Genomic DNA, 14100 nt, shown 5'->3' on the forward strand with positions numbered 1-14100 from the left:
GGGAGGAGCCCCCCCCCCATATTATTTGGAGATGAGGGTCCCTCAATTTCCCAACCTTTTATCAGCTAGTTTCAGAGTTTTTAAGCTTTTTATTTCCCTTTAGTATTTCCATTCTTTTCCTTTATGTTCCTATACCTTTCTTGTGTTCCCATTTTTTTCCAGCAAATTCCTTTAGATACATATTTACTGTTTTAATATATTATATCGTGTTGCTTCTTCGTATCTTATCTTACGCTGGCCTATGACTGCAATAAAAGACTGACCGATTGGAAATGAGGGTCCCTTACTTCAGTAATGAGACCCTCCCTCTCAAAAGCACAACTGAAGGTCAGGCTTTACATTGTATTTGTGGCGATCAAGATCTCCCCTTTATGACAAAAAGGTCCTTATTCCTGAAAAACTGGAAGAAGGTTCCGTTCCTATATTACTGAGAATAGAGGTTGTACACAAAGCTGCTGTCCAAAACACACAACACTGTGAAGTAGGTGGGGCTGAGAGAGCTCCATTGAGCTGTGACTAGCCCAAGGTCACCCAGCTGGCATGTGTGGGAGTGCACAGGCTAATCTGAATTCCCCAGACAAGCCTCCACAGCTCAGGCGGCAGAGCTGGGAATCAAACCCGGTTCCTCCAGATTAGAGTACACCTGCTCTTAACCACTACGCCACTGCTGCTTAGAAGTTAGAAAACTGACAGGCGGAAACTGAACCCTGGGCTGAGAAAGCAACTAACAGACCCAACTTGCAAACAGCTGTGGGAGCTGTAATCTGCCTGTTGGAGGATTCTCCCCAGGAGAGAAAAGGAACACGCTTTAGGTTTTGGGGATCAGGACAGGATCCATAACTGGTTATCTAGGGGAAATTATTTCTAAGAGCTTAATGGCAAATAATTCTCATGAAACAAATGATCCCAGGCCAGTTCGTCTCTCAAACCGGTGAAGTGCATGAATGTTCCCAACTCATACAGCTAAAGAACCACCGCGAAAAAAAAGTTTTAACAAAGTGTAAAAGAAGTGTAAGTTTAAGAAACAAACCAACGACTGCTGAGATAAATCACTTTCAGGAGAAAATAAAAGTTTGAAACACTTGACCGTGAACCACCTTGATAATCTGGAATTATAACATATCAGTCGAAGACAACCATTTTGAGTTCCTCAATTCTGTTATTCTGTTACTACTCTCTTGTTGTGAAGCTTTGCTAATCGGACTTTTAAATCCCACAAAAAGACCGATTAAACTATTTTTAAGTTGCACTTCAAAAGCCTGTCAAGTGCCATGTACTTCTGGCCATTTTATTAGTCAAAATATTAGTCCCTCTATCATAGCTACCTAGATGAGAGCTCTTTAACAAATAATATCCTTTAGTGGAGGTATACTGGACGTGTAGCTGCATAACGAGCATACAGAGTGATTGGCAGGTTAAGATTTTTAAGGGATCAAAGGGCTTCTTAGAGATTACTTATGGAAAAGGAAATGATAGTGAGGAACAGTTGCCAATTGCAAACCACGCACAAATTTCTGCCAGGGAGCTAAAACCTGGGGTCCTCCTGTATTACACAGTATTACTTACTGTGGGACCTTGGGTGGTACACATCCAAATAAAGGGCTTGTAGCAATAAGTGTTTAGAGTGCAGAAACTTTTACTGAAAATTCATCGACATGTTAATTAACTGTAAAGTGAAGCTGAACAGTTACAACTACAAAAACGGGCAACCTTATTGGCTGTTTGTTGAGCTCTTGCTCAAAACATTGAAGTCATTTGGCTGTTTGATTGTAAAAGGGCTGGCCCGCCCCCGCCCCCCCTTAACAGATGGTACTTTCTGAAGCAATCACAAAAACTTGATTTACTCTCTTAAACATTTAATTGATTGAAAATATTTTATACTGGCTTCCCATCAAAATGAACCTAAGGCAGTTTAGACACAGAAATAATAAAAATTCAAATTTCACCGGGGGGTGGGGTGGGGGCTGGAGATGGGACTAAGCTACCCAGCAGATAGAATTCTAAAACAGTATCACGCAAAGCAATGGTGACCCATGCAAAAAATGTATGCCCCCTAAGTCTGTAGGAATAGCTGGTGAGACTTGGTGGTCAAGAGAACGACCCATTGGATACTTACTGTGAAGGGGTCTTCTCCTGGGTGGTAGGAGTCCATCTTGTTGGGGTGTTCCCCACGCTTGATGCCTCTGACGAGGCAGGAAAGATACTGGGACTTTTGGCGCCAACACCAGACAGGAAGTGACCAAGGTATCTTTCCTGCCCCTCGGATCAAGCGCGGGGAACACCCCAACAAGATGGACTCCTCCATCCAGGAGATGGGACTAAGCTACCCAGCAGATAGAATTCTAAAACAGAATCACGCAAAGCAATGGTGACCCATGCAAAAAAAGTATGCTCCCTAATTCTGTAGGAATGGCTGGTGAGACTGGGTGGTCAAGAGAATGAGCCATCATCCAGGTTCTCAACTGCCACGGACACACATGTTGACGTCAAGTTAAGTGCCACCCTCTTCCTGGTATTAGCCCCACCCACCCCTGGCCATCTGCAAACCTGGGACAATAAAAGAGGGCTGTTATGACAATATAGTGGCTGCGTTCAGACATCACGGCAAGTTCATGGTTTGACCAGCCTCAGTTAGCTGGGTCATCTGAATGCAGGCAGTCCAAGGAACCAGGATGGCAAACTGCCAGCATGGCCAACTAAGGTCTGATGGGAATTGTAGTCCATGAACATCTGGAGAGCCGCAGGTTGCAGACCCCTGGGCCCTACTACAAGACCTTTTTAACTGGAGATGCAGAAGACCTTAGCTCCGGAGACCGGCCAGCCTGAACAGACAATACTGAATGGACAGGACTGGTTTTAATGGTCCTTAGGTCTGATCCGGGCAGCTTCCTGAGTCCAGACTGCTGTCACAGAGCTGCAAAAGACAGCTATCAATTGACCGATTTCCAAGCACGGTGTTAAAAAAAATAAAGTGTATTTTGTGAAAATATGATTATGCTGAAATCATGAAACATTTCTAAAAACTTCCTCTGCTGTTATCTAACAACAACAACATCATCAACAACAACAACAACAACAGGTCGCACCTTCACGGCTTACCACGCAGAAAGCTTGCAAAGTGCGACAATCGCCTGGAGATACTTAACTACTGAAACGGTTTCCCAAAAATCTCACCAATGCTTCATGGTTGTCTGTGTGGACACGCACACAAGCACCAAGATCAGAATAGCACACGCTCGCTTCAATGTTTTCCCTTCTGCCATACTACGAGGTAGATATAACAATCTAGAAATGTGCAAAAGGGTGTGTTCATGTGGTGCAAATCAATTAGAAACATTAACTCACCAATTATTCCGTTGTCCTAAATCGGCAAGTATTAGAGTCAAATATTCTAAGTTGCTTTCTATGATACCTAGCGAGCTGGATGAACTAAGCAGACTATTGTTCTTATTAAATAATTCTGATGCTACATTCTGTGAAATGGCTGCGAACTTTCTGCTGGAAATATCCCACAAGCAACAGTATGTATGAATCAACTTAATTTGTTATATGTTGCAAGTTTGTATTTTGATGCGATTTAGATGTGATTTTATACTGTTAATGCCAAATAAAGGCTAAATGATAAAAAAAAAAGAATAGCACAGGAATACAGAGGTAGTAGGCAGGAGCCACGTCCATCAAAAGAAAAGCACGGACACAAAAGAGGGCCAGTGAGGCTTGAACAAAGCTGGCCTGCCATACAAAGCTGATGAGAAACGTCGCACGCACCTTGTCTGAAGGACTGCTGTGAACAGAGTGCCACTTTCAACAATGGAACACCAGTAGGTACAAAATGCGGTCCAGTCACAGCCAATTTATAGTGACTCTGTAGGGTTTTCTAGGCAAGAGACATTCAGAGGTGGTTTGTCATGGCCTCCCTGTGTGTCACAAACCTGACTTTCTCTGGTGGTCTCCCATCCAAGTTCTAGCCTGTGTTGTTTACAGTATCTGATGAGACAGGGCATTCCAGGTTAGGACAGCTGACCATTACAGGGGGTAAAAAAGAACTCATCGGGGCTTGTCTGGTTTCCCTTTCCTAGTGAGCATCTCTCATGCAAGTCTGAAACATGAGTGCATATGAACGGCACGAGGTACAAGCATCAGACCAAAACAAAAGTCCATCTATTCCTGCTTCCAACAGTGGACAGCCAGGAACACCCCCAACTTGCAGGCAAAAAAAAAAGCAATTAAAGGAAGTGCCCTCCCCATTCTCCATCTCAGACATCTAGCAGACTGCCACTGAACACAGAGATCCCATTCAGCCATCTCTGATAGACTTTGGATTCTGGAGATAGATCTTCTGTGTACTTTCACAAGAGTAAGTGCCATTAAATGTAGCTGCACTTACTCCTGAAGGTGGATGTATGAGAAGAGTTGGTTTCTATATCCCGCTTTTCTCTACGGCAGGGCGTCTCCAAGCGGCTTACAATCATCTTCCTTCCTTCTTGTGAGGTAAGTGTGGCTGAGAAAATTCTAAGATAACTGTGACTGGCCCAAAGCTACCCAGCAGGCCTCTCGCGAAGGAGTGGGCTCTCCAGATTAGAGTCCGTCACTCTTAACTACTACATCACGAAGTAGGGAATCAGGGGATATTACTCAGGATCAGCTCTAGTTTTAAATCATTATGTCACCATATGCATTAGCCCAAGGGTCTGCAACCTGCAGCTCTCCAGATGTTCGTGGACTACAATTCCCATCTGATGGGATTTGTAGTCCATGAACATCTGGAGAGCCGCAGGTTGCAGACCCCTGAATTAGCCTGTATTACTTTGGACAGAGAACTTCTATTTGATAATACTTGGCACAGAATCTCTCACACAGTTTGTTATAAATTGACCGTTGCCATTGACCCAGGTTCTTTGTAGACACAATGTGGCCTTGCTCTAAGGTTTGGCCCCTCTAGGATGAGAGCCCAGCGCACTTTGAGCTGAGAATGGAAAACCAGTTCAATCGTACAAAGGAAATGGATCCCTTTGGTTGAAAGCATTTCACATACTGTCTCCAGAATCTTTACTAAGGCAGGATGGGTTTATGACTGTCCTTTTTGCAGAGGGGGGCGAGGTTAACAGCACCAAGTTATCAGAACTTAGGGACCCCAAGTGAGCTCAAAGCACCTCTGAATTGGCCACTACATGAAGAATCATCATGACATGATCCAAGAACGCCACTTACATTATCTTGAAGCAACCCCTTACAACAACCCTGTGAGAAAGACCCAGTATCATTTTCGCCATATTGCTGACATAGGGATTCAGCAAGTTGGCCTTACCTTGTTAAGACCACCACCACCTGGGTCTTAAAGATAAGCATTTTGCTTCATAACACTGTCATTTAAATTGCCATTGAAATGCTAGCTATCTAGCCCATACACATATCTTCATGTATTATCAGCACTGCTACTTGTTTTTGTGAAGAAAAGTTAACCCATGTGCCAACATCAATCTTGTGTGCAAACTGCAAATGGTACGGAAAACACTGGAAAAAATATACATTCCACATGAAAAGATGATCCGAGAATGTATAGTTTTCCAGCCCTTGAAAAACCTTTAAACATTTACAGCAACATAAGTTAGCATTCTAACTAGAGGGCTCCCCGGTTGACAGCAGAATAATCTACACACCAACAAATCCAGCATTGCTCCAGCTTGACATTAAAGCCAACGCAAGCAACAATGGTTATAAATCTTGCTTGAAACACATGCCACTGAGCAGCTACATTTTGCTCCTGGCTTAGCTGTCATTTAAAAAAAAAAGCATCAGTTTCAACTGGGCACAAACCTTTCTGCTGTTCTGTTAACTGGAAATTCAATGGAATTCATCATGCCAAATATAAAGAGAGGTTTAGTTCAGTTTATTAGATTTAATACCCCTTCCCTTTTGGGCTCGGGGTGGCTCATAACATTCCAAACTACGGTCCAAAACGTTAACTATTCAGACATGCCTATCATTCACAATTGTGACAATCACAGGGTGCAGAAGGAAGGTGGAAACGGGCATATTACGCAGACGTTTGAGAAAAGAAGCAAACAGCAAGCCTGCAGAGGCAGCCAGCACCACATCCGAATGGGTCTCCTCGAGAGAGAGAGCAGGCATGGCAGATGTAATCAGAACGGGACCCCTTGGGGGGAGGGGGCTGGAGGTGTCCTTGGAAACAGGGAGGGGCACTTAACAGGGGGGAGTACAGAGAAAAGTAGCACATCATTAAAAGCTCCACCAGAAGGAGAGGAAACTTCCTTTTTTGGAGGGGGGGGCATCCCCCAAAGTGATAAAGGGCAGGAGGGGGATGCAGAGCATGATGCTCCTACACTCGTGACAGATCTGATGATGGGAACGAGGGAGATGAGGAGGGGGCTGCTAAGGGATTCCCAGGGAGGGGGGTCAGTGAGGGCCGCGGGGCCTCCCTCCCCCCAACTCGGGTCAGGGGGCGGGGCCTGAGGTAGCAGGGAGGGGGCGCCCTCCTTTTAGCCACGCCCCCTCGCCTCAGGTGAGGGGGGCCCCTTCAGACACCCACTGGGGACCCCCATTCCCCCGCTAAGGGCGGAGCGGGGCGCCGCTTCCTTCTCCCTGCCCGTCTTTCACTCACTCACTTTCGCCTCCACCAGCTCCGCCGCCATCTTGGCTTCCAGCGTCCAACGCGCCGGGGACAGGTGGAGGGAGGGAGGGAGGGAGGGAGGGAAGAGACGAGCCGCCGCCGCCACGTGACAAGCCGAGGGGCGGAGCCTCAGGGGCCGCACTGGCAACCAATGGCAAAGATCACCGGCGAGCGCATGCGCACTCTGGCTCGGGGCGAGGCCACGATGGAACTGAGGCACATGCGCGCCGCGGCGGGGGGGTGGCCCAAATGTAGGCGGCAAAGAGACGCATGCGCACAGGATTGAGGAAGCGAGCCGGCTTTCCAGATTTCTTCCCACCCGTCGCTCAAAAGGTGACGCAAGCGCAAAAAGGCGAAGAGGTTTCCAGCCGATCGTCAGAGAGGGCGGCGCGTGCGACGTCTTTGAGTCAGGAGCCCCTCCCCCCTTCGAGGCCTTAAAGGGACACGCGCTCCTTACAGGGCGGGGCGCGGCACGAGGGCCATGTTCAGTCAATAGCGACTGGTTCAGCACAGAGACAGTGCGGAGAGGCGTGTGTGCAGCCTCACTGCTCAGGAGCAGTCTACCTCTACCTAGGGGAGGGCAAGCAACACACAAGGTTGCCAACTCTGGGTTGGGGAATCCCTGGAGATCTGAGGGCGGAGTCTAGGAAGGGGAGAGACCTCCAGCAGACGAGTTATTATGTGCCATACAGGCCCCCTATAGTCTGGGATCTGCTGCAGTTCCAGGAGAACTGCAGGCTCCACCTGGAGATTGGCAACCCTACAATAGGATGGGAATAGCCTTGTTTGGTTATTTCGTATTTATCCCGACTTCTGGGCTGAGGGATCTTGATATATTGCCTGTAAAAGAAAGACAAGGAGTTAAATTGTTTAAAAGACTATTGTGGATAAAGACTCACAGGTGTTGCTATACCTTGGACGCATTTGTTGCAGTGGGGCATTGGCTTCACTTTCCAGGTGTGCCTACCCCATTCATTTATGGATGAGCCTCCTGGAGTTTGGCAACTCTACAATAGGAGCTGAAGGGGTATTATTTACTTGCTTTATGCAAGGAAGGGGGGTGGGGGCTGTATTCTTAAACTTTTTTTTATTATTCAGGAGTTGGGCTTGAAAAAGGTTTCCTGAAATCGTAACCTATCCGGAGGTTAGATTGCCCAATGTGTTGTTTTGTAAAGCACATTATGGTACAGAGTGTTATATTTCATGTTGTCTGGTGCATGCCCTATGTACAATGCTTTAAGCACATCATTGGGCCAAGTTTCATTTTGTATGAATAATTGCGATGCCCAGGGATTGTAAGAGGCTGGTTTTGATTTGGGAGTTTTTTTATACTTGGAAGGAAATTTAGAAAATTACAAACAGAGGGAATACCAACTTTTTCTTTCTCTTTATTAATTGTTTTGTACAGTCTACTGCAGTGATAGTGAACCTTTTTGAGACCAAGTGCCCAAATTGCAACCCAAAACCCACTTATTTATCTCAAAGTGCCAACACGGTAATTTCACCTGAAGACTGAGGTTTTTGTGTAGAAAAAACAGTTGGCTCCAAGGCGTGCGTTACTCAGGAGTAAGCTTGGTGGTAGTCGGTGGCTTTGCTTTGAAGCAACTGTGCAACTCTTCCAATGGGTGAATCACGACTCTAGGATGGTTTACTCAGAAGCAAGCCCCATTGCCAGCAACCGAGCTTACTCCCAGGTAAAGGATCATGCTTCAGTTCTTTGCATGAAAATCAGTGGCGTTTAACAGCGCTTAACAGGGTTACCTACACTGCTTCCCCAAAACTAGGTCTTAGGTTTAATGCCAATAATCGAGCTCAGCGGCCCAGGCCAGCCTAGATGTTGGGGGGTGGCACTCTGTTTGCGCATGCCCACAGAGAGGGCTCTGAGTGCCACCTCTGGCACTTGTGCCATAGGTTCGCCATCACTGGTCTACTGGATTGCCCTTTCAAGAGTTGTTATCTATAAGAAAGGAGACATTTCATGGTTCTTACCTATTTTAAGGCATTTGTACTGGTTCTAGAGAACCTTTGCATGCCTGGCGAAGAGTGGAATCACTTTAACCTTTCGGTGCACGTGCCCCATTGTTGGCATGGTGGACCCACCTCGACACTGGCAAGCCTCCAGCAGGATGGCGAAATGACTTTCATGCCTTGCTTGGGAACTGAAGAGGTGATGAAATGCTGGCTACTGGCGGACGCAGCTAAATGGAGCTTCCCCATTCATCAGCACTTTACCTCAGAAAAAACAAACGTTGCAAAAGAATGGCAGAGGTGGCAATTTCCACCATTTCCTACTTTTGGGCTTCCCTGCTTCTTTCTCTTGGACTTTCAGTCAAAATTGGCAAGACCCATTTTAGGATACAGGCAGTAGGTCATCTTAAGCTCCCAAATCTCTCTCTTTAGAAATTAGAAGAAGAAGAGTTGGATTTATACCTCCCTTCCTCTCCTGTAGGAGACTCAAAGGGGCTGACAAACTCTTTTCCCTTCCCCCCTCACAACAAACACCCTGTGAGGTAGGTGGGGCTGAGAGAGCTCCGAAGAACTGTGACAGGCCCAAGGCCATCCAGCTGGCGTGTGCACAGGCTTATTTGAATTCCCCAGATAAGCCTCCACAGCTCAAGGGGCAGAGCAAAGAATCAAGCCCAGTTCTTCCAGATTAGAGTACACCTGCTCTTAACCTGCTCTGTATATTGTTTATGTTGTAGAAACCTTCATTTATGGCGATATTAAGATGATATAAGGATTGTTATGTACAGAATCATCTGTTGAGGGTTCCTTATCAAGTGCATTAACACTTCCCTTGAAGAAGGGAGGCAAAAACATGATAATCAGTGCGAAGCATTTGGGAAGCACAACGGAGCGGATTGAAATACATACAACTGAAAATGATGAGAAATTTGACTGCCCTTGAATCGGGACGGTATCTATAAGTAAGGCACCGATCCAGGATTTTCATTAATTGTTATGAACTTTTATCACAGTCACAGCGGGTGACATTGATGCAATAATATTTACAAGATTATGGACATTGTTGGTTTAACAATTACATGATTATGGACTTGAGAGAAGGTTGTCTTGTAATCAATTGTTGCATGAATTGAATTTAAAGTGCAGATATATGTGTTCTGGAGATATGATAGTCTGATAAGTTTAATAGCCAACAATTTGGCACACTTTACAAGTAACTAATAGGTAATATAAATGACCTGGGGAGGAGACATCTAGAATGATGCTGGTGGTGGACTCGTGTCAAATCTGATAGATTATGCTTGTCAAGGACCTGTGAAAATCGGTTGACTTGTCAGCTCTTCCCTGGTTCTTGCCATGAAACTTTGGAGTGGGCCAGGCACAAAATAACTTCCCGCCTCCAACTGGTCCGGTACAGCCTAGAAGACTCTGCTTTGCTTGGGAACGCTGGTAGTGACTTCATCCTGCTGAGATTCCCGAGGGAGGGGGCTAGAAGGGAAGGGATCTGAACCCAGAAATGCTGCATTGAAACTTAGTTCCAGCAAAGAATTGTGGTGTGGCTGTACGCTGTGATGCTGTTCAATAAACCGATTTCTGCACCCAAGAGTCTGGTTATTGCAGGGAAGTCGACAGAATCATGCTGCGGAGTCCATTGGAAGACCGATGAAGCTGAAGCGATGACGTCAAAGAAATGCCACTGTGGCATCTGCTCGTTCGCAACCATCCCGAATGTTTAAGGTAGCTCAGCAAATGTTGACGCCAAAATCTGAGGCTTTATTGTCTTAGGAGGAAACGGTTCGTTGTGATACTTTCCACAAGGTTTGTGACTGTGTGGCAATGTTGTGACTAGCCTCTATCCCAGTGGTGGCGAACCTTTGGCACTCCAGATGTTATGGACTACAATTCCCATCATCCCCTGCCAGCATGGCCAATTGGCTCTATCCGGACCAGGGTTTTTACGGCCCTGTCCCCTGCCTGGTGGAACACCGTCCCTCCAGCCATCAAGAACCTGCAGGACCTTGGAGAGTTCTGCAGGGTCAGTAAAACGGGCTGGGGGGGGGCCTTGTTGCTGATTGCCTCCCCCGCTAACCCCCACATGCCATCATACCGGCTGCTTTTGTGCTGAGCCAGTCCCCTTCCAAGAGGATAGGAGGGTACTTCAGGTTGCCATCTGATGTTAGGCTCTTCTGGTTTGTTGATGTTGTATTTATTTAATTTAGTTTTTGTTATTCGATTGTGAGTTATTTTTATTGGTTTTATCTCCTGTAAGCCGCCCAGAGCCCTTTGGGGGTGGGCGGTACAACAAGTTTAATAACAAATACATAAAACTCCATGTCTTCTTGGACAACTCATCTCTGGATCCCTTTCAGTCTAGCATCAGGTCTGCCATAGGAACAGAGATGGCACCGCTAGCTTTGGGCGATGACCTCAGCCTCAGCAGCAGTGGCATAGGAGGTTAAGAGCTCATGTATCTAATCTGGAGGAACTGGGTTTGATTCCCAGCTCTGCTGCCTGAGCTGTGGAGGTTTATCTGGGGAATTCAGATTAGCCTGTGCACTCCCACACACGCCAGCTGGGTGACCTTGGGCTAGTCACAGCTTCTCGGAGCTCTCTGAGCCCCACCTACCTCACAGGGTGTTTGTTGTGAGGGGGAAGGGCAAGGAGATTGTCAGCTCCTTTGAGTCTCCTGCAGGAGAGAAAGGGGGGGATATAAATCCAAACTCCTCTTCTTCTTCTTGGCTCTTTTTGGACTTATTTATTTAATTATATTTTTAAATTAGATTTAGAATAGATTTTTATTTGTTACATATTTATGCTGCCTCTCCCCGTCTGCAGCCTTCGACACAGTAGATCATACCATCTTTTTGAGATGCTTGGAAGCAGAAGAACGTATCAGGGGTTGCACACTGAACTGGCTCAAAGGGTTCCTCACAGATCGGACTCGAAAGGTTGCTATTGGAAACCAGGTATCATCAGAGTGGGAACCAACTGCGGGTTTTCCACAGGGCACAATTCTAGGCAAATGGGGAGGTGGGAAGGCCGGGCCTTGGCCTAAATAGGCCGCCCGGCCCCACCTCCCCCCAGTGACGTCAGGGCGCCCTGCGTCATTGCTTGGCACCCTGAAGCCTGCCTGGCCTGCGCTTCATGCGCTGCCAAGCTTCGCGAGCCCCAAGGAGCTCGCAAGGCTGGGGAAGGAGGCAGCGTCCCGGAGGCTGTCCCTTCCCCAGCAGCAATGGCCGCCGCGGTCATTCGCGGCTGCTCTTTGCTGCCTGAGGGAAGTAGCTGTAGGGGTGAGCCAGCGAACCCAGCAGAGCTTCAGACAGAGCACAGGAATGCCTGCGCCACCTGTTGCCTTCTGGGCGCACACACTCACCTGTCACAAGACCCCCATGACTCACGGGTCACAAGATGCCCCGGACAAAGGGACAAAAGGTACATACCCCCAGGTATGGATTAGGCCCAGACAGGAACGTTTCCTCCCGCACGTCCGCAGCCCCTATGAGTCACGTATTGTGCAACATCCTCCCGCTCTCCCGCCTTCCCCAAACCCTTAATAAAAGGTGCCAGGGACCGCCAGCTCGGCAGATTAGCCAGATCCACGGATCACGCTAGATCGCCACTGGCTTCTCTCCACCGGATGATATCGCTGCGTCTCGTCTCTTCCTTGCGTCGCCTGTAACGACTTCAAGTAGCTAATACCCTCCTCCCCTTTGAGAGAAAGTGTAAACACAACAAACATTTGTGTGTGGTAAAGAACATTTTATTAACAAAATTGGCTCAAGGTAAACAAAAGCGTCAGGTGCCAGCACGGGGGTCTGATCTTCTGGTCTGTGTACTGGGCAGCACAAGTGCTGTCCCCCAGACACCTAAATTGTTCTCAGCACGTCTTAGGACAAACCATTTGTGGATTTGGAGTTTGCTGTCATTAATATGGGGATACCCTTACCCAGCTCTTCTGGGAATGTGGTAAGAGGCCCTAAACTACCGCCTGGTCGCCGTGGCACATTGGCTAAGAGCAAACAAACTGAAACTGAACTCTGAAAGGACAGAAGTCACGTTGGCTGGTAAGAGGGCATTCTGCTTCCCAGTTTTGATACTGTATTTGGCTGACCCTTGTAGTCTTGGTTAAGAGCCTTGGGGTGTATTGGACCCAGCTTTCTAGCTGAAGAAGCAGCTGCAGGTGAACCGGGTTGTGTCGGAAGAAGGAGGAGGAGGAGGAGTTTGGGTTTATATCCCCTCTTTCTCTCCTGCAGGAGACTCAAAGGGGCTTCCAATTTCCTTGCCCTTCCCCCCTCACAACAAACACCCTGTGAGGTAGGTGGGGCTCAGAGAGCTCTGAGAAGCTGTGACTAGCCCAAGGTCACCCAGCTGGCATGTGTGGGAGTGGACAGGCTAATCTGAATTCCCCAGATAAGCCTCCACAGCTCAGGCAGTAGAGCTGGGAATCAAACCCGGTTCCTCCAGATTAGATACACGAGCTCTTAACCTCCTACGCCACTGCTGAACAGATCTGTAGCCGCCGGAGCTCTCCAGGCGGCCTGCTACAAACGCGGACCCCTGGAAAGCCATCTGCAGGTCTCTGCCATCCCACCAGAACTAGCTGGCCCCTCTCAACTGCTGTTGAGGTCATTTCTCTCAACTGAGCCTAGCCCACAAGATGGCCCCTTATCTCGCTACGGCTGATGTGTCTATCTGGATCCATGCCGTGGATCCAGACTAGATCCTTCGGGGATGGGGCGGTATATTAAATTTGATTAACAAATAAAATAAATCATAAATAAATAATGCACTGTGCATTCGTCTCCCCTGTAAATCAATTCAAAAATCCCAGTTGGTACAGAACACTGCAGCTTGTATATTATCACGAGCTATTATTACTCCCGCTTAAAGGTCACTCCACTGGCTGTCCATCAGGCTCGATTTAAGGTATTGAGTCTTACGTATAAAGCCCTTTGTAATTGCCTCTCCCCCCAAGCACGACCATGACAGCTTCGCTCAAATGAGTGAAGGTCTTCTGTAGGCGCCAACCTGCAAATGGGCAACACCTTCCTGTAGACCTACCTTTTCTGTTGTGGCTTCCACCTTACAGAACCGCCTGCCCGAAGAGGTCAGGACGGCTCCCGCTCTATACTATCCCGCTCCCAAACTGTACAAAACCGAATTGTTCAAGAGAGCTTTTCTACTCAGTCGCACTGTCAGCAATGATTCACAACAACATTACTTCGACTATTAGGGACTGTGGTCTGTGCCGCTGTGTTTAGCCTACTGAAACTAGGACCCTACTATGTAATTTTTGTATCATTTAAATGTGTCACGTTAAGACTCGTGCTTTGCTTCAGGGCTGTTTTTGGGGGGGGGCGGATTTCCGATTGGTTCTACAACCACCAACATTGTTGTATATTTTACTGAATACTCCATTCTGTCAATTGTATGGACTCACTCCGTGTAATCCGCCTTGAGCCCAAGTATTGTGCCCTTGGACCGTTCAATAAGAAGACTCTCTA

At 47.3% G+C, this 14100-nt stretch overlaps 1 protein-coding gene across 2 annotated transcripts in view; it reads right to left on the reverse strand.

Moving 5' to 3' along the window:
* The window catches only part of PIAS4 (protein inhibitor of activated STAT 4), a 63395-nt gene extending 56672 nt beyond the window's left edge, over positions 1–6723 (reverse strand). Inside the window, exon 1 of one of the 2 annotated variants that reach the window (XM_048497237.1) lies at positions 6627–6723. In XM_048497237.1, coding sequence (XP_048353194.1) covers positions 6627–6653 — 27 coding nt within the window. In that variant the 5' untranslated portion in view covers positions 6654–6723. Of the gene's footprint in view, positions 1–6622 lie in introns of both variants that reach the window. The other variant, XM_048497238.1, reaches the window with a different exon arrangement.
* Positions 6724–14100: the final 7377 nt, after the last annotated feature.

The sequence above is a fragment of the Sphaerodactylus townsendi genome, linkage group LG05 (assembly GCF_021028975.2).
Source record: "Sphaerodactylus townsendi isolate TG3544 linkage group LG05, MPM_Stown_v2.3, whole genome shotgun sequence".
In the NCBI taxonomy this organism is placed as follows: domain Eukaryota; kingdom Metazoa; phylum Chordata; class Lepidosauria; order Squamata; family Sphaerodactylidae; genus Sphaerodactylus; species Sphaerodactylus townsendi.